General features: G+C 35.0%; 2 protein-coding genes across 2 annotated transcripts; one reads left to right on the forward strand and one right to left on the reverse strand.

Annotated features, from left to right (window-relative positions):
• Positions 1-664: 664 nt before the first annotated feature.
• Positions 665-3,151, forward strand: LOC122048168 (zinc finger BED domain-containing protein RICESLEEPER 2-like). Its single transcript, XM_042609764.1, has 3 exons — positions 665-1,886; positions 2,028-2,791; positions 3,137-3,151. The coding sequence occupies exons 1-3, from the start codon at positions 665-667 to the stop codon at positions 3,149-3,151; spliced, it is 2,001 nt and encodes a 666-aa protein (XP_042465698.1).
• Positions 3,152-14,792: 11,641 nt separating this feature from the next.
• LOC122045373 (KH domain-containing protein HEN4-like) lies at positions 14,793-21,576 on the reverse strand. Its single transcript, XM_042605566.1, has 4 exons — positions 21,295-21,576; positions 16,177-16,636; positions 15,823-16,073; positions 14,793-15,487 (listed from the first exon to the last, which is right to left on the reverse strand). The coding sequence occupies exons 2-4, from the start codon at positions 16,484-16,486 to the stop codon at positions 15,269-15,271; spliced, it is 780 nt and encodes a 259-aa protein (XP_042461500.1). The 5' UTR covers positions 16,487-16,636; positions 21,295-21,576; the 3' UTR covers positions 14,793-15,268.
• Positions 21,577-22,268: the final 692 nt, after the last annotated feature.

The following is a 22,268-nucleotide window of genomic DNA, read 5'->3' on the forward strand; positions in this document are numbered from 1 at the left end:
TTTAAATTATTAGTTTTCTATTTTTAAATGATTATTTTTTTTAAGTATTATCAACTATTTTTTAATCAATTTTCTAGATTGGTAATCAATTCCTCTTTACGCGACATCGCCCATTCGCCCCATCGAGACCGAGGCGTCGGCGTTACTTTGCAGCATCCCAATGTCTTCTTCCCGAATCTCGACTTTTTCCTCTTCGGCTTCTAATCCAGCCAAAAACCTAAATTGGTTTCCAAGGTTCGTTCTGGTTTCCATTGCTTCCTTTATTTTTCTTCTTGTTTCTACTTCTTTCTGTTTTTTCTCCTCACAAATCACAACTCGCTTTCACACAATCATACTTCTCTTTAGTCTTCTTCGACGGACGACGATCGTGCACTTCCAAACTCGTTTTCCTGGCCACACTCAACACCGGATGCTCTTTGCCCTAACTTCCAGTAGCGATCTACCATGCTCCTTCCAATAGCGCTTTGCCTTGCTCCATAAAAGATTGGTAATTTTTATTTTTTCTTCTTTTTTCAATGGTTACTTCATTGTTTTGTTTAATTAAGTTTGATATGTCTTATTAACTCTATATGATATCATCAGTTCACTTTTATTCTAATTAGTGACAAATTTTCAATATCATTTGTTTGGATTTACTTAGGGTTTTTATCTTCTTTGGTCATATATGGAGGAGACAAATGTTTCTATTATTGAGGCAAATATTGATCAAGAAGTTGAAGAAAGTAAGGATAGTCCATTTGATAAAAAGAAACGGAAAAAGACTTCAAAGGTTTGGGATGACTTTAGTGAAGTCAGTCTTGCTAATGGCATAAGAAAAGCCAAATGCAACCACTGTTGCCAATTATTTTCAAAGAATAAGGATGGTGCCACAACACAATTGTTTAGACATCTAAAAAGTTGTACAAAACGCCAAATTTTATTAAACAAGGGTCAAAAACAACTTCATCTTGCTCAAACTGCAACTTCTATGAGTACGAGTGAATTAACAAACTTCAAATATGATCAAGGGAGAATTAGAGAAGTTATGTCTCATATGATTATGGTGCATGAGTTACCATTTAATTTTGTTGAGTATGATTTGTTCAATGCCTTAATGAGAACAGCTACTCCAAATTATCAAAGTATTTCGCGTGCAACAGCTAAAGCAGATTGTATAATGAGCTATGAGATGGAGAAAAAAAGGATCAAGTCCATGTTGAAAGATACAAATAGAGTTAGCATCACAATAGATTTATGGAGATCAGGGCAGAAACTCAAATACATGGTTTTAACATGTCATTTCATAGATTCTGATTGGAGATTGCAAAAGAGGATCTTAAATTTTTGTAATGTTCCACCTCCTCATACTGGAATTGTCTTACATGATGCTTTATATAAATGTTTGCAAGAATGGGGTATAGAAAGTAAAGTGTGGACAATCATTGTTGATAATGCCTCTAACAATGATTCTGCAGTAAGAATTTTAAGAGAAAATCTTTTGTTCCAAAAGAAACTTCCTTTAAATGGACAACTATTTCATGTTAGATGTTGTGCTCATATTTTAAATATTTTAATTCAAGATGGATTATCTGAAATTCAGAGTATAATTGAAAATGTTCGAGAAAGTGTAAAGCACATTTCAGCTTCTGAGGCACGCCTTCACATTTTTTCTGACATAACCAAACAATTGAGGTTATCATCAAAAAAGTTGATTTTGGATTGTTGCACTCGGTGGAATGCTACTTACGCCATGCTTGCCTCGGCTTTGGAGTTCAAAGATGTATTTCCTCGTTATCAACAAAGAGATTCTGATTATCAATATTTACCAAGCGAAGAGGATTGGATTCGTGTTCAAGAAGTTTGTTCATTTTTGCAGCTTTTTAATGAACTCACAAAAATCATCTCAGGTATCAATTTCAATTAGTTAAATATTTATTTTAATAGACTCATGTGAATGTTCTTATCTAGGTATTCTCTCAGCTTATTTATAGCCTTAACCTTCACTTATTTATTTGATACTAAATCTTCCAATTTCATATGTATTACAGGTAGTGAATATCCTACTTCAAATTTATTTCTTCCTGAACTTTGGCAAGTGAAAGAGATACTAGATCAACAAATTTTAATTGGGAGTTCATTCATGAAAGCAATGACTATAAAGATGAAGACTAAATTTGATAAATATTGGAGTCAATGCAATTTGGTAATCTCTATAGCTGCTATTTTAGATCCTAGGAACAAAATGAAGCTTATTGAGTTTGCTTTTCCTATAATTTATGAGCATGAAGTTAGTGCCAATCAAATTGTTTTAGTGAAGAATAGTTTGTATGAGTTATACAATGAATATGTCACTGCACATGAAGAAAAAAAATCCAACAAAAATCTCAATGGTGATTCAAATGGTGATGGTTTTGACCCCACTTCAAATGCAAATAATGAGAAAGGAAAAGCTATTATGACAGGACGGTCAAAGTTTGATAATTTTATTAGAAATATTGATACTGTTCAACATGCCAAATCTGAATTAGACATATATTTAGATGATGGTATTTATATATGTCAAAATGATGAAACTCACTTTGATGCATTAGAGTGGTGGAAAACAAATAATCTCAAATATCGAATTTTGTCAAAGATGGCTTGTGACATATTATCTATTCCCATTACTACTGTTGCTTCAGAATCAACTTTTAGTGCTGGTGGTAGGGTGATCGATAATTATCGTGCTTCATTAGGAGTTGAAACAGTTCAAGTTCTACTTTGTGGTGAGGATTGGTTTCGTCATCTTTATGGTATCAAAAGAAAGAAAAAGGTAATTCATTATTTATTTTTATGATTTTTGTTTGTAATTTAGTATTTAACTTATGATACTTTAATTTTGAATAGGATCACAAGGAAGATGTCAAGGAGTACAATTTATCTTAGCCATTTTCATATGCTAAAGTAATGGTTCTTGACGGTATGTTTTTATTAAATTATTGATTCTTTAATATTGTTTGCTCATCTCATTTTGATGCTAACCCTTCTTGATGATCTTTATTTAGTATGCTAATATCAGTAACTGGACTAAATTCTATTAACTCCTTATACTTTGCCTCTCACTATTGTATAAAATGACATTGCAATCTTAATTGATGATTTTTTGTTTTCTTTTTAGGATGAGAAAGGCTGAAAGGGTTAAGGTGAGTGTTTGCCTCTTTGGTATTTGGAGATGGGAAAGTTGCATTCTGGAGACTCCACAGCAATTTAGTAATATTTTTGTAATGAAGTATGACTTTTTATTTTAAAGTTATGAATTAAAAGTTGGATACTCTATATAATTGTTATGGTTTTGGTACAAAGTTGTATTCTCATGTGGTTTATTTATTTAAGTTCTGAATTATGGATATTATTTGCCTATTTGGTGCCTTTTTAAAGTTTTTATAAATAATATTTCTTTATTATGATAACTAAAGAATATTTATCTTACAGATTTTGAGTAATGAAGTTTATGACCAGCTTTATTAAGCTTATGAATAAACAAATAAGTTCTTATAAAATAATACTTATAATTATTTTTTAAAACAAACAAGCAAGCTCGACTTAAAGCTTGGTAATGGATAAACAAGCCGAGCTTCTTAAAGCCTGAACAAGCCGAGCTTGTTAAAGCCTGAACAAGCCGAGCTTGTTTCGAATCCGAACCAAGCTCGATTCGAGCTTGTTTAAAAGCTCGATACAAGTTAAACGAGCCAAGCTCGATTCAAGCTCGAACCAAGCTCGATTCGAGCTTGTTTAAAAGCTCGATACCAGTTAAACGAGCCAAGCTCAATTCAAGCTCGAACCAAGCCCGATCTTAAAAAATATAAACCAAGCCAAGCTTAAACAGTCATTTTAAAAGCTTGGTTAATTTTAGGCTCGGCTTGGCTCGGCTCGATAATCTTAACAAACAATCCTGAACACTATAAAGCTTGGCTCGGCTCGACTCGTTTACAACCCTACCTCCACCTTCATTCCCCGATTATTTTCTCTTAGTCGTGCATCCATTCGACTGAACTACTCGTGATAGTACTCGGGCGCATTCTCAGTTCACCACGAACAACCAGTGTTTGGTTGCGTGCATGGTTTTGTCGTTGTATCCTGAGAAACAGATGACATGAGAAAACCGCAAAGCACATCCGGAGGAGGGATGAATCTCCTTCAAGGAAACTGTGTTGAACACATGCCTCGTATCTTAGTCAGCGAATTCTCTTCCCGATTCGGTGATTGACTCCCATTCTGCTACGCACCGCATCAACTCCGCAATTCGGACTACCAGAAGCTTGGCAGAACCAACCCCGCTGAAAGCCTGAGATTATATGCTCAGGTCATCTCAACAGATAAGTTAGAATTAATTTTGTGTAATTTTAATTGTGTAATTTTTTTCTAATATCTCCGGCAACAGATTGTCCAACAATCTTGAAACAGATTTCGATTCTGTTGAGATGGCCACAGAACAAAATATTGATGTGCAACAGACTCAACACATTAAGGCCCCTCCACCTCGATTGGACTTGTGCCAATCAACCATAGGGAAAAGTCAAAGAAGTTCACTAGACTGAACTTCAAGAGGTGGTAAAAGAAGATGATCTTCTACTTGACCACGCTCAATCTAACTTATTTCTTGACCGAGGATACTCCCAAGCGTGCTAATGATGCTGATGCACAGTGGAGGCATGAACTCACTCTAAGTTCCTTTGCCGAAACTACATCCTCAACTGCCTTGCAAACTTGCTATAAGCTATGTATAGCACAAAGAGAATGACTAAGGAGCTATGGGAGTCCCTGGACAAGAAGTACAAGACGGAGGATGCAAGGGTCAAGAGGTTCATCATGGGCCAATTCCAAAATTACAAGATGGTTGACTCCAAGACAATGATCAGCCAAGTCTAGGAGCTTCAAGTGATCTTGCACGAGATCCACTCAGAAGGGATGGTTCTGAGTGAAATCTTCCAGTTGGCTGCTATCATTGAGAGGTTGTCTCCCTGTTGGAAGGACTTCAAGAACTACCTGAAGTACAAGCGGAAGGAGATGAATGTGGAGGAACTTATTGCTAGACTTCGTATCGAAGAAGACAACAAGAGTTTAGAGATAAAGCTATTCTCTCAGGCTACTGTGAAAGCCAATGTGATCGAGCATGGTCAAAACTTAAAATAAAAGAACCACACTCTAAAAGAGATGATGAACGCTCTTCTATTAAACTCAGGACTGCGAGAGTTCATATGGGAGAAGTTGTGTTAACATGTAATTACCTTTGAAATAAAGTGTCTCGAAAGAAAATAGATAAGAGCCCTTATGAGTTGTGGAATGGAAGACAACCATCCTACAAATATTTATGAATGTGGGGGTATCTTGCCAAAATTTTTGTGCCTGATTCGAGAAGGATTAAGATAGGACCGAAGGAAGTTGATTGCATATTTATTAAATATGCACATAACAGCATTGCGTATCGATTTTTTGTGTATGAGTCACAAGTACTAGATATACACAAAAACTCGATAATAGAATCAAGAAATGTTTCATTTTTCGAGCATGTATTTTCTTATAAGATCCGAGAAGAAGCTAGCTCCTCAAAACGTACATATGAAACACAAGGTGAAGATGATGATAAGAAACTAGCCAAGGTTAGGCTTAGATAGAACAAAAGAACTCGGGTAGAAAAATCATATGGATCGAATTTTATCACTTTCAAAATATGTTACAAAATTTAATAGACCCAAACCTTAATATCGCTTAAGAGGAAGTATTAACTTAAGGGAGAAAAAGAGTTCAACTATTTTGAATTTCTTTGAAACAATGATTTGAATTTTTTTAAAAAATTGTAAATTATATTCAACATATCTTGAAAAAAATTATTTGCTTTTAGAATGTTTTTAAAAAATCAAATCATTTTTAACTTGAAAAATTATTTCTTACCTACAAACTTTTCTTAAAGCATTTTTTAAGAAAAATTTTCTTTCACTTTGAAATTTTTTCTTAAAACTTTTCTGTAAAATTACTTTAATTTTTCTCAAACTTATATTGAAAATCTTTCTTGGAAAATCTTTTGTTAAAATTATTTTGAAAATATTTTTTAGAATTTTTTTAAAATATTTACTTAGATTTTTTTCAAAGATTTATTTAGAAGTTTATGAAATAGTTTATTTTGATATTTTTGAAACAGTTCATTTAAGAATATTTTTCCCCCTACTTTGAAAAAATGACTTAGAAAATTCCTATGAAAAGATATTCCTCAACCATTATGAAGAAATTTCTTTTAAATTTTTTTTTCCAAAATCTTACTTGGAAAATAACTTTACCAAAATTTTACTTACCAAATGCTTTTAAAAAATTATGCATTCACACTTATTTTTTACACTTATTGAAAACTCCTTGAAAATATCTAAAATCCCTCATGAAAAATATTTGAATCTCCTTCGTTCTTTGAACATTATTTGAAAATCTTTGACTTACTTGTAAAATTGACTTGTAAAATATTTGGAAATGCTTTACAAAATTTAGCTTTGCAAAATATTTTACAAAACTCAATTTTCATAATTTAAAAATATTTCAAAAATTTTAAGAAGATTGCTTTCAAACTATTTTAATTTTTTATCCATTCCATCCATAAGCCTGAATTTAAACTTCACTTTGTTTACTTGAAAATATTACTTGCAAAAATTATTTTAAAAAGATAACATTTTCTATTTGCAATGGTTGTTTCAAAATTTAAGAACTTAAAATAATTATTTGAAAACTTGTTTGAAAAACTTAGTTTATAAAATTTATTCATTTTGCTAAAACTTCACTGAAATTGTTCAAAAAATTTCTAAATATTAGTCAAACACACCTTCATCGCGAACAGATCCCTTCACCTCTGTTTCTGTGAAATACCTTTACGGGATCGACGCGTAAAAGCTGTGGAGAAGCAGCGGAACTAGGCGTTCTAGGATTCTTATTTTGGATATCTTCCGGCGGAATGGTTTGGTCTTCAGATTTCGGCAAGCACCAAGCTGATTCCACCCAGCACTCGGCTCCGCCTCTTCCGGCGGTGAAGTTGGAAGTGGAGGAACCCTTTGACGAGAAGCGCATACGTCTCCACAAGAGGGCCAGGGATGGGAGCACTTCGTGTGAGCAGGCTCTGTACAACAATGTGCTTGCGGAACCTGAATCGTTGGGTCTTTACCCCAGGAAGAGTCGGTCACTAGCTGATACGATTCAGATGATGCTTTCTCATGCAAAGGCAGGTAAAACTTTATGCTTCACTAGCTCGAAGGGCTCGAAAGTTGGTGAACAATCAGACTTCTCAGCTTCTTCGAGCTCATTGAGCAAGATCAAGCCTCATTATTGAGGATTGGGACATGAGAGTGTGTGTCTAGATATGAAGGTGATTTACTGGGAAAATATTACTTCGCCAAACATAAATTTGTATGGGAAGTTCTCGAAGGTGGCTTGAAGAGCAAGATTGAGTTTCACTGGTCCGACATTACTGTAATTAAGGCAGTATTTTTTAAAGGTGGCCATGGGACTTTGGATATTGTGTTGGCAAGACCACCTCTTTTCTTCCGAGAGACTAATCCTCAACCAAGGAAGCATACACAGTGGCAAGCAACTCGAGATTTTACCAACGACCAAGCATAGATACACAAGAGGTATCTACTTCAATGTCCCCAAACCTTGTTGAGCAAGAATTTTGAGAAATTGATCGACTACAATCCTCATTTGAAACTACATAGTCTGCAACCTGATATTATATTAGAATCGTCTTACTTTAATCCTCAGTACTCAGTTTTGGAAGATCAAAGTGATTCTAAAAGCCATATTAATGATGTTATTAAGGATGAATCTAGAACCACTTTCTCCGGCTTTTATGAACCAGGTCCCCCTTGTGCAACATCATCAATCTCCAATATGACGAAAACACAAGATTCTTTTGGGAGGACACTTGATTTTGATTCGCAAGACACTCCTTCACCATGCTCAGTTGAGGAGCTGGCTTCAGGAAACACATCATTGTCTTGCAGCGCTCTATTCGACAAAGAGATAACGGACTTTATACCACAATTCTTTAACAATGATTCTCAGTCTTCTGCTGCTTCTTATGAACAATCCATCATCTCGAGGGGCAATTCCTTTTGTTGCCTGCTCCAACAAGATACAGTGGCTAGTACGACGATAAATGGCCAAGTGAACACATCATTGTCTTGTAACGCTCTATTCGACAAAGAGATAACGAACTTTATACCACAATTCTTTGACAATGATTCTCAGTCTTCTGCTGCTTTTGATGAACAATCCATCATCTCTAAGGGCATTTCCTTTTGCTGCCTGCTCCAACAAGATACAGTGGCTAGTACGACGATAAATGGCCAAGTGAATGATCAGTATGGCAGTGCCAACGATGCACAAGCTGGTGCTGGATCCGACGATGAACCTTATTCAACACCAGAGACAAAGCTATCATTCATGGAATTACTGATAGTTCCACGTTGGCACGAGTTCTTTCTCAATCCTACTTGATGTAGAAAAAAAACACATAAACCTCCTGCCCTTAACTTCTTGTACATATTTTAAGGAAAACTATTGTTTTGCTTTCTATAGGCTCTGAGAGCTTCAACTTTTTATCAGAGAATTATATCGTCAATATGGTATCAGAGCTGATATCGCCAACTTTATGAATGTCAAAGTTGACTTTGAGGAGCTCTCTATTCGTGTCCTGAATTGTCTTAGCCATGATTACTGTAATATCTCATTAAGTTGTGTCCAATCCCAATCGTTATCTTGGGCCCTGTCAGATTTGTGGTGTCTAAGGTCACTCTGCTTGCTAGTACGATCATTTAACTGCCTCGATGCATGCACTGCTTCCACCGGCTCCTCCGCGTGCTCCGCGTCCCATGCATAGTGCGTCGTTTGCGCACACTGTCGTTCATTATACACCTTCGTCTGATTCTCGGGAATGTGTTGTTGACTCTGGCGCCTCTTATCATGTCACCACTAATCTTGCTACTCTCTCGTTGAATGAGTCTTACTCTGGGAATGATAGCGTCGTCATTGGTGATGGTTCTAGACTACCTATTACACACACTGGTTCTTTCTCTTTCACTACTTCATCTTTCCCTTTAGTTTTCTCCAATGTTTTATTTGTGTCATCTATGTCAAAAAATTTGATTTCTGTTGCAATAATTTGTGCTACTAATCCTGTTACATTTCTTTTCTTTGATTCCTATTTTCAGTTGTTGGATCATCGTACGGGAGCGACACTGGTCAGCGGGGTCCATAGAGATGGTGTCTATTACTGGCCAAAATTTATGTCTACGCTATCAATGCCTTCCGTCTTTTCTATGTCTGTATCGTTATCTATTTCATTATGACATAGTCGTTTAGGTCATCTGTTATTAGATGTTTTGCAACGTTTTTTTTATCCTTGGGTCTTTCGTTTCTACGAATACTTTGTCTAATTTTTCATGCACTTCGTGCAATATTAATAAGAGTCATAAATTTTCCTTTCATAAATCTAGTATTTCATCGTGCAATATTAATAAGAGTCATAAATTTTCCTTTCATAAATCTAGTATTTCGTCTCGTGCTCCTTTGAATATTATCTTTTCTGATATTTGGGCATCTCCTATATCATCATTTAATGGCCTCAAATATTATGTTATCTTTGTTGATCATTTTACAAAGTATATATGGCTTTATCCTTTACGTAATAAATCGAATGTATACTCTACCTTTATTGCATTCAAAACTCTTATTGAAAATCGATTCTTGATGACTATTAAAATACTATTCACCGATAATGGAGGTGAATTTTTAGCCCTTCGCTCCTTTCTTACTACTCATGGTATTAGTCATCTTACCACTTCTCCACACACTCCTGAACACAATGGATACTCTGAACATCGTGATTGTCATATAGTCGAAACTGATCTCACTTTGTTGCACAAAGCATCTATTCCACTCACTTTCTGGCCTTATGCATTTGCTACAATAGTCTATTTGATTAACCGCATGCCTAAGGTCGGTCTCTCCCATATATCCTCTTTTGAAAAATTATTCACCACCGTTTCTGATCTTTCTAGGCTTCAAGTTTTTTTGTGTCTATGCTTTCCATAGTTGCGCCCCTACTCTCACCATAAGTTTGATTCCAAGTCAACCTCTTCTGATTTTCTTGGCTATTCTCTCACTCAGAGTGTCTTCCTGTGCTATGATGTAGTTTTCAAAAGAGTCTTTGTATCTTGTCATGTTAAGTTTATGGAGCATGTTTTTCCATTTGTCATCACCTTCTCCTAGGATTCCACAGTAATAGACGCTGACTCTGAGCTCTCTGCTGCACCAATTCTCTCGTGGGACCCTCCAGCGCCGATGCCGCAACCTGCCACTAACTATAGTCGTCCGCAAGTGACTTCTTCACCGCTGTCATCATCGTCGCCATCATCTCCGCCATCATCACCTCTTGTTGTTGGGTCGTCCATGCTGCCTAGTGGCAACCGACCCTCTAGCTCACCGACTCTTTCTCCCTCTCTCGCTTCTCTAAACCAACATCCCATGCAAACTCGCTCCAAAAATATCATCTACAAACTTAATCAAAAGTATCTTCTTCATACTAGTCTTCCACAAACTTATGAACCCTCCTCTGTCACGCAAACACTCAAAGATCTGAATTGGGTACAATTCATGCAAGAAGAGTATAATGCTCTTCTCCGTAATCAGACTTGGACTCTTATCCCACCTTCGCCAGACCAAAATCTTGTGGGTAATAAGCGGGTGTTTCGCATTAAGCATAATTCTGATGGCTCAATTGATCAGTATAAGGCTCACCTTCCTGCCAAGAATTTTCATCAGTGCCCTGGTGTTGACTTTCATGATACATCCAGCCCTGTTATTAATCCAGTAACAATGCGTATTGTTCTTTGTTTGGTTGTGATTCGAAGTTGGTGTCTTCGCCAACTTGATGTAAACAATGTGTTTCTTAATGGTCATCTTGCAGAGAAGGTTTATATGGTGCAACCTTCGGGTATGCGTAAAGCTGAGTTTCCGAATCATGGAAGTTATTTGCATAAGGCACTTTATGGCCTGAAACAGGCTCCGCACGCCTAGTAATTGGAGCTTCGTGCTTTCTTGGTCTCTCTTAGCTTTATCGCATCCCGAGCTGATACCTCCTTATTTATTTATTCTCAGGATGATACTGTTATTTATTTCCTTTTATATGTTGATGATCTAATCATTACAGGGAGTGATGCTTCTTCTGTTGACGTCATAGTATGTAAACTTCATACAAAATTTGCGATTAAGGATCTTGGGGCTCTTTCCCTCTTCTGCGGTATTAAAGTTCGCCAAACCTCAAATGATCTTCTCTTGTCTCAGCAAAAGTATATCACTGATCTTCTCTCTAAACACAACATGCTTGACTCCAAGCCGATCTCCACTCCTATTGCTGCTGGCTCTCGTCTTAATTTGCATGATGGGTCTTCATCTTTTAATACGACTAAATTCCGACAAGTGGTTGGATGCTTACAATATCTCCGTATGACTCATCCTGATATTTCCTTTGCGGTCAATAAGCTTTCATAGTTTATGCATGCTCCTTCGGAGATGCATTGGGGTGCTGTGAAGCGTCTACTTCGGTATCTCAATGATACTAGGGATCTTGGCATTCGTCTTCTTGCGGATACACCTTTTACTCTTCATGGTTTCTCCGATGCAAACTGGGCAGGAGATCCAGATGATTGGTGTTCTACGGGCGCATTTATTATTTTTCTAGGTGCTAGTCCGATTTCCTGGAAATCTACGAAACAGCGCACGGTTGCACGCTCTTCGACTGAGGCTGAATATCGTGTCATTGTCTCTGCAGCAACTGAGATCTAGTGGATTAAGTCACTTTTGATAGATCTGCTTCTTCTGATTACTACGCCTGCTGTGCTTTTTACTGATAATTTGAGTGTCACGTATCTTTAAACTAATCATGTTTTTCACTCTCGAATAAAAGCATCTGGCTATTGACTATCACTTTATTCGTGATCTGATGCAGACCTCCGAACTACGAGTTATTCATATTTCTGCTGAGCATCAGTTGGCTGATACACTTACAAAGTCGCTTTCTCGACCTCAGTTATTTGCTATTTGCAACAAGAATGATGTCATTTCTGGGACACCAACTTTAGAGGGCATATTAGGAAATAATTATTATAAGAAAATAGTTATTTGTTTTCTAATTATTAGGGAATAAATATTATTAGAAAATAATTATCCGCTTTCTATTTATTAGAGAATAATTATTATTAGTAAATACTTATTATTTTTCTAATTTATGTATTTTCCTATTTTCACTTGTAATAATATTTATATATACTATATACTATCATTAACAATATGTAAATTATATCGTCAAAATTTATTACTTGAATTATTGGTCCGTTCAATCGAATTCGAAGTGAGCAAAAACTAATCCAATTGTTGTTTGATTTTAATTCAATTTTCAAATTAGTTATTGATGAATTTTGTAGATTTTGGGTAAGAGCTAGAATTTTGAGAATTTGCGATAAAAATTTGAAAACTCCTAAATTTAGATAAAGTCCTAATTTTTTAAAATTGAGATTGAAGATGAGTAAGTAATCATCATCTCTTAAATAAAAATATTTAAATATGAAGAATTTATTTATTCAATTTTTTATTTTTATCAAATGCTAATTATCTAGCTAATTAACTTTTCCATTATTTTCTGTGTATGGGATTCACAAGGAAAATCACAAAAGATCTAAAACACATATTGTTAAAAATGAGAGTACATGCTCCACGATAATACATTGAGTCCTTTGGTCAAGTTGACTTGTGTTTTATAATCTAAAAAAGAATATTTAATTATTTAATTATTACTCTATTTAGATGAATTCATACATACAGACTTTTTTTTTAAAAAAAATTACACACAGATTGTAATTTAAATAACGAGATAGATATTTTTTTTAATATGTAGAGTTATACATGGTTAAATAAGAAACTTTAAATTAAATTCATTATAAATAATTGATATGCTATAAGGTCGAGTAATATTGAATCATTTATTCTTAAAATTTATATTATCTATAAAATTTTATTAATTATATTAAAAAAGTTGCATTGAAAAAAAAATCTCGAAGTTAAAATTAATTAAAAATTATCTTAGATCAATAGATAGTCGAGAAAGAAATTATGACTTGAAAGCAATCATTCTTGAAAGTATATTTGGCTACAACCAAAAGTGACAAAATAAAATGGCTTGAAAGCAATCATTCTATAGGCATAATTTCTTCTTTTAAAGACAATGACAGACAACAATTAGTAACAATGATAGAAGGCCATAAGGATGCTCTTGTTCGGAAGCTTTTCCAATTTTTCCATTTTTTTAAGTAACAATAAAAGGTTTTTTAGCAAACATCGATCATCTTTCATAAAACAAAAAAGAATTTTTTTATTTTATAGAGAAATCAAAAGGAGATGATAACAAATGTGTTTAAATTAGTAGAACGAACTACACACTATGTATTGCAGCAAATAAGCAAACAAATAAGGAAGATCTGCAATCTATACGTGAAAACTAAGAAAATAGTGGCCTAGAGAAGAGCTAAAGCAAGGTTTAAAAGCCAAATCTTACCGTAATTATTGATTAATCAAGCTGGGTAACCTCGAACTTGAGATGACCGACCCCACGAAAAAAATACCATAAGCAAATGTTCACTTAAAAATTAATCAATCATCCTAAGCAATCAATAATTTCATTAAAAAATATTTTGCATAATCAAAACAAAACTACTAATGCACAATATATAATATAGATAAGTGGATGTTAACCAACAGATAAAATACAGATCAAAGAAAAATTTTATGTGACCCTAAGGAATAAAAGAATAAGAATATGCTTCTCATATATTTATTTGACACTGCTCATTTAATCATGCCAATCATGAACATTTATTTCAACATGACTTGGACTTTAACAATTTAGGAATTGATTAAGTCCACATAATCCATACGCAGCCACAAGTGGATACAATGGAGCCCCTCACAGCATAAGCTTAGTGTAAGACCTTGAAAACGTAAATCTATAACAGTACAAAATGAGGATCTACACCAATCAGTATGTTATGCTTTTAAAAAGTGGCCCCTCTAGGTGGATTTTGACAGGAACGACATAAGGACACATGCTCAAAATGGCACATGCTGCCTGCCTATGCAATGGGGAGAAAAGACTACTTCTAATTTGAACTTGTTTTTTGCAAGTAAACCTGTTTTTTGCAAGTAATTAATTATATGTGTTGTGCTTTTATATTTATAATTTATTTTATTTGTTAGTTAATATTGATTGTTATGTTTTATGTATGCAGCATTGTATCGTAGGTATAGTTTTTTCTATATGGAAAAAATATGTATTACATGAGTCAATTAATATAGTTTATTATATATTGCCAATCCATGTCTTAGTATTTCACATACTTGCTATATAAATATGAGGCGGGCAAATTGCATATCAATGGCATATGGCCTTGGGATTTACTGAAAGTTTTGCACTTAAAAATCCATTCGATTAACTTGAACATCCTTATCTTGTACAATTTTGTTAGTTAATCCACTGACTAAATTTTAATATTCCTAACCAAAACTCATATGCAAGCTAACAATCATAAAAAGAATTTAGCAACGTAGGGAAAATTAATGGAAATGAATAGGTAATAAAATGTCAAAGTTAGCATCACATTTAACTTTCTAGGTAACAAAATAAACTACGCCTCAAACTTTCTTAGACAAAAGTTAAGGTAGCTAAATTTACAGTGACAGCACAATTGTAATGAATCTAAGTGCTTAGCTTTACCTATACCCTCAAATTGCACAATAACAACGTAATTCACAATAAGACACTGTGTATCTAAACACTTGTGAAACATCATACAAGTTACAACAAGAAGGATTGGATCAATTTAATATTTAAACGTGAAAAGAGAATATCAGTCTTTATTCACTAACTTAATAACCAGTGTGCTATTAAAAAGAGTAGGGACAAAGGAGCTTACTGCAACACCAGATATGATTATAATACAATTCTCTGATTCAGGATTTGTCTCTGTAACTTTAACTTCACAACCAGTTTCACTTTGAAGAGTTTTCACAATGTTCCCTCCTTTCCCTATCACACTCCCAACCTTCTCAGCAGGGCAGAGTAACCTGAAAGTTATGGGCTCTGGAGAGATTTGAGGATGTATGGGTGGTCCACTTTCATGAAATTTAGGAAAAGGTGGGCCCATGCCTGGATGGAAGTCAGTCATGTCATGGGGCCTGTTGGAGAAAGGTGGTCCTTGAGGAGGATAATGAAAATTTGGTGGTGGAAACCTTCTGACTGAGGAATAGAAGCGAATGGATGTGACAAGGGACCAGAAGAATTTGCCAGAGGAAAAGAATCACGTTCACGTGTTGGGTTATCTAGGAGTTGCTGACCAACTAAATGCAGAGCTTTCTTCACTGAATCAACCCCTACAGTTATCTGCAACGTCATATGACAAGGTTTCAAATATTTAAGTATTGAACCAAAGGATAATCATCATCGTTAAGCCATGTTTGTCCCAACTATATAAGGACAGTGTATCTCCTAGATCTTGAATCTAAAAATGAATTTTTTAAAAAATAAAAGAAGATAATTACAATATAATTTGCAGCAGAAGCATCAAATAAGTATAACAATGGGAAAGAAAGATTAATGTAAGTGGAACCTACAACTAATGCATTGTCCGAGGAATGATATTTGCTTCTCGATAAATAAAAAAAGAAATAACAATGCAACTCATAGAAACATGTTAAAATATCTCCAAACACTCTTACCTGGACAATTTCATCCTGCTGTGTGCCGCACAAAGGAAGTTTGTCTTTTGGAAGTATACGAATCTGGGCCCCACTGTCTGCTGATATTTGCTTAATAACACTCCCACCCTTCCCAAGTAGACAACCTACCTGGTTAGACAGAATTAACAATCTTGCAGAAACTGTAGTTTGCTTCTTATTTTCTTCTTCATCCACCTCATTGTCCGGTTCATTTTCAATAATTCTCTCAAAAATAAGTAAGAGAGCATTAACTAATAATGGAAACTGAAGTTTGCTTCTTATTTTCTTCTTCATCCACCTCATTGTCCCATTCATTTTCAATAATTCTCTCAAAAATAAGTAAGAGAGCATTAACTAATAATGGTGGTCCTTCATCTACCTTTGTGCTTTCTGGCGCAGAAGAGTCCTCGGACTCACCAACATTCTCAGCACTTTCCTTGAGATTATCACTACCTTCAGAAACTTCATCTTCTTTTTTAGGTTCATTGCCAAGTTCTGCATCTTTCTCTGATCCAGTGATAAGAATAAGTCTCTCATCACAGCCAGAAACAATTTCTTCAAGTCTAATTTTGGCACCAGTCTCTTTCTGTATCCTTGCAACAATTTCTCCACTGTCACCAACAAAACTGCCAGATTTTGATGCAGGACAAAGAATACGGAACATGGTAGCCCCAGGAGGAGCTTTTTATCTGTTTCTGCTTTTTTGAATGAGGTCCTGTCTTTTGCCATTTTCCCCTCCCATTCAACTCAAAGGGATTTCTTTCATAAGAACGCTTGGAAGGAAAAATTGGAAATGACATGCTCTTCTAAACTACTGTAAACACCAAGAGTAAGGAAATGTAAAACACACTGCAAATGAAATATACATACGAAGCATGAAGAAACCAGCACACTTTGAAAGAAGGCATTTAACATGAAAAGAAGGTAAAAAGGTAAATTTAAAAAATGAAAACAAATAGAAAATTATTTCCTGTATACTAGTAATTATTGTCAGTTTTTTTCAGGTGGTTTAGTACGCTGTTGACCTTCTAGAGAACAAAAAAACAGGCTGAACTCAACCATGCTAAAATTAAAATAAGGGCGTCATTAAGCAACACATAATAGTCCCCATAAGAAGATGCCAATAAATTGTGAATTACCAACACAAGTATCAAATTTTCACTCTTTGAAAAGAGAATAAATTAAAGAGAAACGAGGGGAGTACAAATAATATTCCAAGCCTGCATGTAGTTTCATTCATGTGTAGTAAAAACTTAATAAGTGAACAAGTGAAAGTTGTCTTTTTGCCTTTCCATATTTCATGCATCAAATAAGCCACTTGATCAACCTCTTCTATCCTTATATCGTCAAAACAGAAGTGTGCATGACAAATTTTTCCAGCAACTATGTGAATTGGGTTTGCTGGTAAATGTACACGATCAGTATGACAAAACGATCATAAACAACATACAGACTGACATCCTTTGCAGGAATAAATGAATAAATCCCTTGTACATCACTAGACAGACTCAAATATGGTCCATATCCATGACAAGTTGAATGTTCCACTTCCAAGTAACAATAATTTGGTTAAACAAAAATGCTCACACATGCCAGTCTAAAATGTGAATAAATGAACTCAGCTTATCTGCAAAATGCTAATTTGGTAAACCAAAATGCTCAGACATATGAACTTACAGTTTAAACAAAGTAATGTATAAAAAGTGGGGGATTTGGCATATTGCATAATACTCTCTTAGCTACTTGTTAGAAACAAATTCAAGAGCATGGTTCACAGATACCTCTCCTGCCTAAAACTGAGTAACATTGATCCAGTAAACAACTGGACAGTTTCTCAAAATCAGAATCATGCTGTCATCCTTGCAAAGTAATTACTTTATTTAGATTGAAGCTGATTCAACAGAAAAGTCAAAATTGCTCTCAAAGAATCTGACTGACATGTCTGGCCTTGATGGTTGTATAGGCGTGGTAACCAATTCGTTTTTGCTTGTGATAACATCCAATGGAAGGGAAACACCTTTCCCAAAGAATACTTTCTATAGATTACCAAGTACCAGGAATAGTTTCTTGTTTCTACAAAAATAAGATAACATATTGGGCCCCATTGAGCAAGGTTGGCAAATCAAGGTTCCTATCATAACTCACTTTGATCTTCAACAGAATCGTGAATTATACTGAATCATGAATTGCAAGGTTCAGTTCTATAAAATATGTTCAAAAACTATTTTTATCTTGGAAGGGATAACATCTAGCTTCAAATGCAATGAAAATAATGTAAACTACAATGTTACTACCATATATCTATATGGATCATACTCAGCGCCCACTAGTTTCATAGGTTGGTATCTATAACAGTGTAATCATACAGTGTGAATGAGTAATTGTGCCATAGAAGCAAGCAAAGAAGAAACCTACTATAGATGTTTGTTGAAGAGCTCTACCAATGATGCTTCTCACAGAAAAAGAATTAAAAAACAGCAGAGTTTACGGAGAGATAGACGAAACAGGGAGGTCAGTGCTTTGAAGGTTGTTGGCTGCAGATTATAGGGAGGTTTGTTTGGTGCAGAAGCTGAGAAGACTACAGGTTGCAGTGGACGTTGGTACTTTGAAGAGGATGTCATTAATTTAAAGAGGTGTAAAGCGGAGGTGTCAGTTGGTGCAAAACGTGTAGAGGACATCAACTTCCCCAATCAAGATGGAGAGGAGGTGTTCTGCACTGTGGAGAAGCAGTTAATTCTGCTGGTCCATTGCGCTGGAAGACAATGTATCATTGGCCAACAATGGAGGTCAGTGGCCTACCAGTGTGAGTACAATGCTTTGCTGGCTGAGACAACGAGGACAGCAGGAGGAAGATGCAAAGGTGGAGATGATTTCTCTGGTTCCTACATGAAGGTTGAAAGTTGTCGATGCTTTGAAGATCACAGCCTACTGGTATGGAGGAGCTTCTCACAGTGGTGAAGATGTTTCAAATGGCAAAGACAACAGGAAACAAAGGGAAGTGAATCGACCCTAGTTAATTATTGCAATTTTTTTATTCTTTTGCACACGTTTCAACAGAGAAACAGAATCAGAAGAAAACTGATCTGATAGAAACTGGACCGATTCGGATGCAAGTCCAATTCACACCAGTGATTTGGATCTCTGGGAAGCTGAATTGAATTGTATGATCCGAACAGAGAATCATACAATTTTAATAGTACTGAAAAGAAGCACTTTCCTATGATTACAATAATAAATTATCATCCAGCTGGCTTTGCAACCTTCAACAAGATATACTACCACAAATCATTAGTTATTTCACCTCAGCAATTCATATATAAGAACTTATCCAAGAAGCCTAAGATATTAGGATTTAGGAGAAATCAGTCAAAAAATATTCTGTTAACAGATAAATCACAATCTAAGAACAGGAAAAAAACTGGGATTGTCTAGACAGTCTTAAAAGAGCATGTGGACATAACTCTGGGGAAGAATATATTCTTAACTAATATTTCTAACAAGCACGAACCTCCTCCTCAGGTACAAAGTTAACATTGATAGGATGGCCACTTACTTCAAAAGTTTAAGCTATTACTAAAGAGACCAACCATGACTTGCATGTGAGGATAAAAAAAAATGGTTTGGTACGTAACAAAGAATTATTAACCATTTCCATGAAAATGATTGAAATTTTAATTTCAGAATACATAGATTATAAGCAAATTTTACTGCATAATACCCAACAACAACTAAAACATCTTAATATCTCAATTACTTGAGTGGGATTATGGAAGAAAAATGCATGCCAACATTTCCCACTATTTTTCATGTCAGCTATATATTTATATATCATACATTTGAAGATTCAAGAAATACAATCTGGACTGCTTGCGCCACTTATCCATCCAATAACACACATGAAGTTCTAACAAGTCATTATGCAATGTCAAGTGCCTATGATTGCAATGATGTATGTCACTTGGAGCATGCATGATCTCACCATAACTTTCCCATTCTATATCTCACATTAGCCACTCAAAAGATATGATGCCAAAGAGCATGAAGAAATAAATGTTATTAAAGAAACATAAAAGAGAAAAAAACATCATAAGTTTTGCATCCACATGTATCTTTTTGAAGACAAACAAACATAAAGGTTCCACTTTCAGATCTAAATAATACCTTCTGAAGAAGGTCAGAAAGCTAAGCTTAGCAAAAATTAAATAATAGAATTTTGAAAACTTCTTCTCACAATTCCACTCAAAAGTTTTGGTTGGCATTTATGTTTATGATATGCATATGGTGTAAAAAAACATAATTCTTAGTAGTCAATATCATAAAGTTATATAAAATGTTTCCAAGGTATAAAAGATGGAAAGCGATAGGCGGTTAGCTAATAACCATGCACCTATGCTGACAATCTTACAGGTAAGCAATAAAATGTATTAAAATAGATAAGAAAAGTAAATAAAAATGACTAATATTAAAGTGTGTATGTGTATACCAATTGCATCCCTAATCAATCAAAACAAATTTATAAGCAAATACTAACAATTAAAATCAATAAACAATTTCACATTTCATTTTGCAACCAAGACAATAAAAGCACAAAAAAAAGGACTTCATAGTCTAAATCCAAATGACAAGAAAACATGTAACTAACTTATAATTAAATTTATGATACAATATCGAAATATAGATAAAATACCTAATGTCAAATGAACCAACAACTTATAAAAATATTTATTTTCCTTATACCCACTTGGATTGCCTAGGAGAGGGATGGCAATAGGCAAGACAATGTAGGTTTTTTAAGTTCTCATCCCTTCCCCGTATAGGAAGCAAAGTGAGTCAAGGAGGTGAAAAAATATCTTCCCCGTCCCCACCCTGCTTCTCAGGCAAAGCGAGTTCAAGGTGAAGTGATAAAATAAAAAGTAACATACATATTCAGGATGTGATAAGGAGTAAGGGGGCAAGGTAAAAGGAAACTACCTCATACTCACCACACACTATTGTGTTTTTTTTTGACATCCCTGTCAGGCTTACAGGTTGGCTAGCATCCATTGGTTGGGGCATAGTGGGACTTAAAGGGGCAACACAAATTGTCATCCCTACTACCAAGGTCATCTAGCAATCCACATCGATTGCTTTTCAAAAGGGCCGCCTAACAAGGGTTGCCTAGCAACTAAACAAAATGACCATTTGGCAAAACCTCCTATGTGGACGCTATTCAAAGCATTCCTATTTCTATCAATGCCAACTCAATTTTGCACCGGCGAGATAAGTGGGAAGAAATAGAGAAGATTAATGATCGCATTTTCACAGTTCACAGTCCATCAAATAAAATCCAAGGTGATAATAGCAAATGGTCATCCTTAAATCTAACCAGAAGGCCTGGCTCACAAAACCCTAATTTGACACTTGACAGGAAAGAAGAAACCGATCTAAACCGATCTGATGGATACACCAACCTTCATATGAATCACTAAGTACCTTTACGATCGCTATGATGAAGTTCCGGCGAATATGAAGGGGGCATAGGCAGAAGAGACAACAATGGTTGCTGTCACCTGCGACGCAGTCGATACAAAAAGAGCTTGCTGCATAGGGAGAGCGCAGTTGTGCTTCACTTCGAAGGATAACGAGGGCGCGGCGCGGCGAGCGTCTTCGTATGATCGTCGCCTACAACGGACGATGGGCGTGGGGGTTGTAGTGACGCTGGGTATAGAAACTTTTCACGTGTAATTCACGTGAGACCAATCTCATCCCCTAGAACGCCGGTTGGGGCCCCTTCTTCATTGCGACCTAGCCAGATCTCTCGGGCCTCACTCATTCTGGGCCGTCGAATCCCAAACGAACGAGATATATTTATAGAATTTTTTTTTAAAATAAGGGGCATAATCTAATTTATCCAGATGATTTATAAACAAATTTTATAGGATTAAATCAGTCACCCCTTCTTTTTTTTTATTTTTATTTTCAAATATTCTTGTATGAGAAAATGTATAATTAATCAGCATTTTCAATTAAGCCAATAGCTTTCAATTAATTACAGAAAAATAGTAATTTATTCACTTTGCAAATAATCCATTGGCAATCAAGTGTGTATATATTACAACAGTCATCAAATACGCAGTTTATTCTATAATTAAATATTTGAAATTAAAAGGATGATTCTTTTATTATTTGTTTACAAGAATACCTTCTTTGAAATAAATAAAAAATAAAAAATACCCTCACTTTATTTTCCTTTACCAAACTATCTTAAATTTAGCAAGACTAAGTTAACCCTAAATCAACTAAAAACTAGAGCAAGTACATCTATTGGTTAATATTTTAGGTGACGTTTGATTTAGGAGTTTAGGAATGAAGGAATAGATTCATTCTCAGACTTTTATGTTTGATTGATGAGAATAGAATCAAAATTTTGGAATGAAATTCAAAAATTTGGGTATGGATGAAATCTA

This window comes from Zingiber officinale, chromosome 2B (assembly GCF_018446385.1).
Source record: "Zingiber officinale cultivar Zhangliang chromosome 2B, Zo_v1.1, whole genome shotgun sequence".
NCBI lineage: Eukaryota > Viridiplantae > Streptophyta > Magnoliopsida > Zingiberales > Zingiberaceae > Zingiber > Zingiber officinale.

Bases quoted from the DNA above. Each gene is read 5' to 3' on its own strand.
- LOC122045373 (XM_042605566.1), bottom strand. From the start codon at position 16,486: ATGTTCCGTATTCTTTGTCCTGCATCAAAATCTGGCAGTTTTGTTGGT. The intron at 16,074-16,176 runs TTAATGCTCTCT...TTCCATTATTAG, and splicing joins TGAAGGACCACCATTATTAG to TTAATGCTCTCTTACTTATT. The intron at 15,488-15,822 runs GTAAGAGTGTTT...ATGACGTTGCAG, and splicing joins AGCAGGATGAAATTGTCCAG to ATAACTGTAGGGGTTGATTC.
- LOC122048168 (XM_042609764.1), top strand. From the start codon at position 665: ATGGAGGAGACAAATGTTTCTATTATTGAGGCAAATATTGATCAAGAA. The intron at 1,887-2,027 runs GTATCAATTTCA...TATGTATTACAG, and splicing joins ACTCACAAAAATCATCTCAG to GTAGTGAATATCCTACTTCA.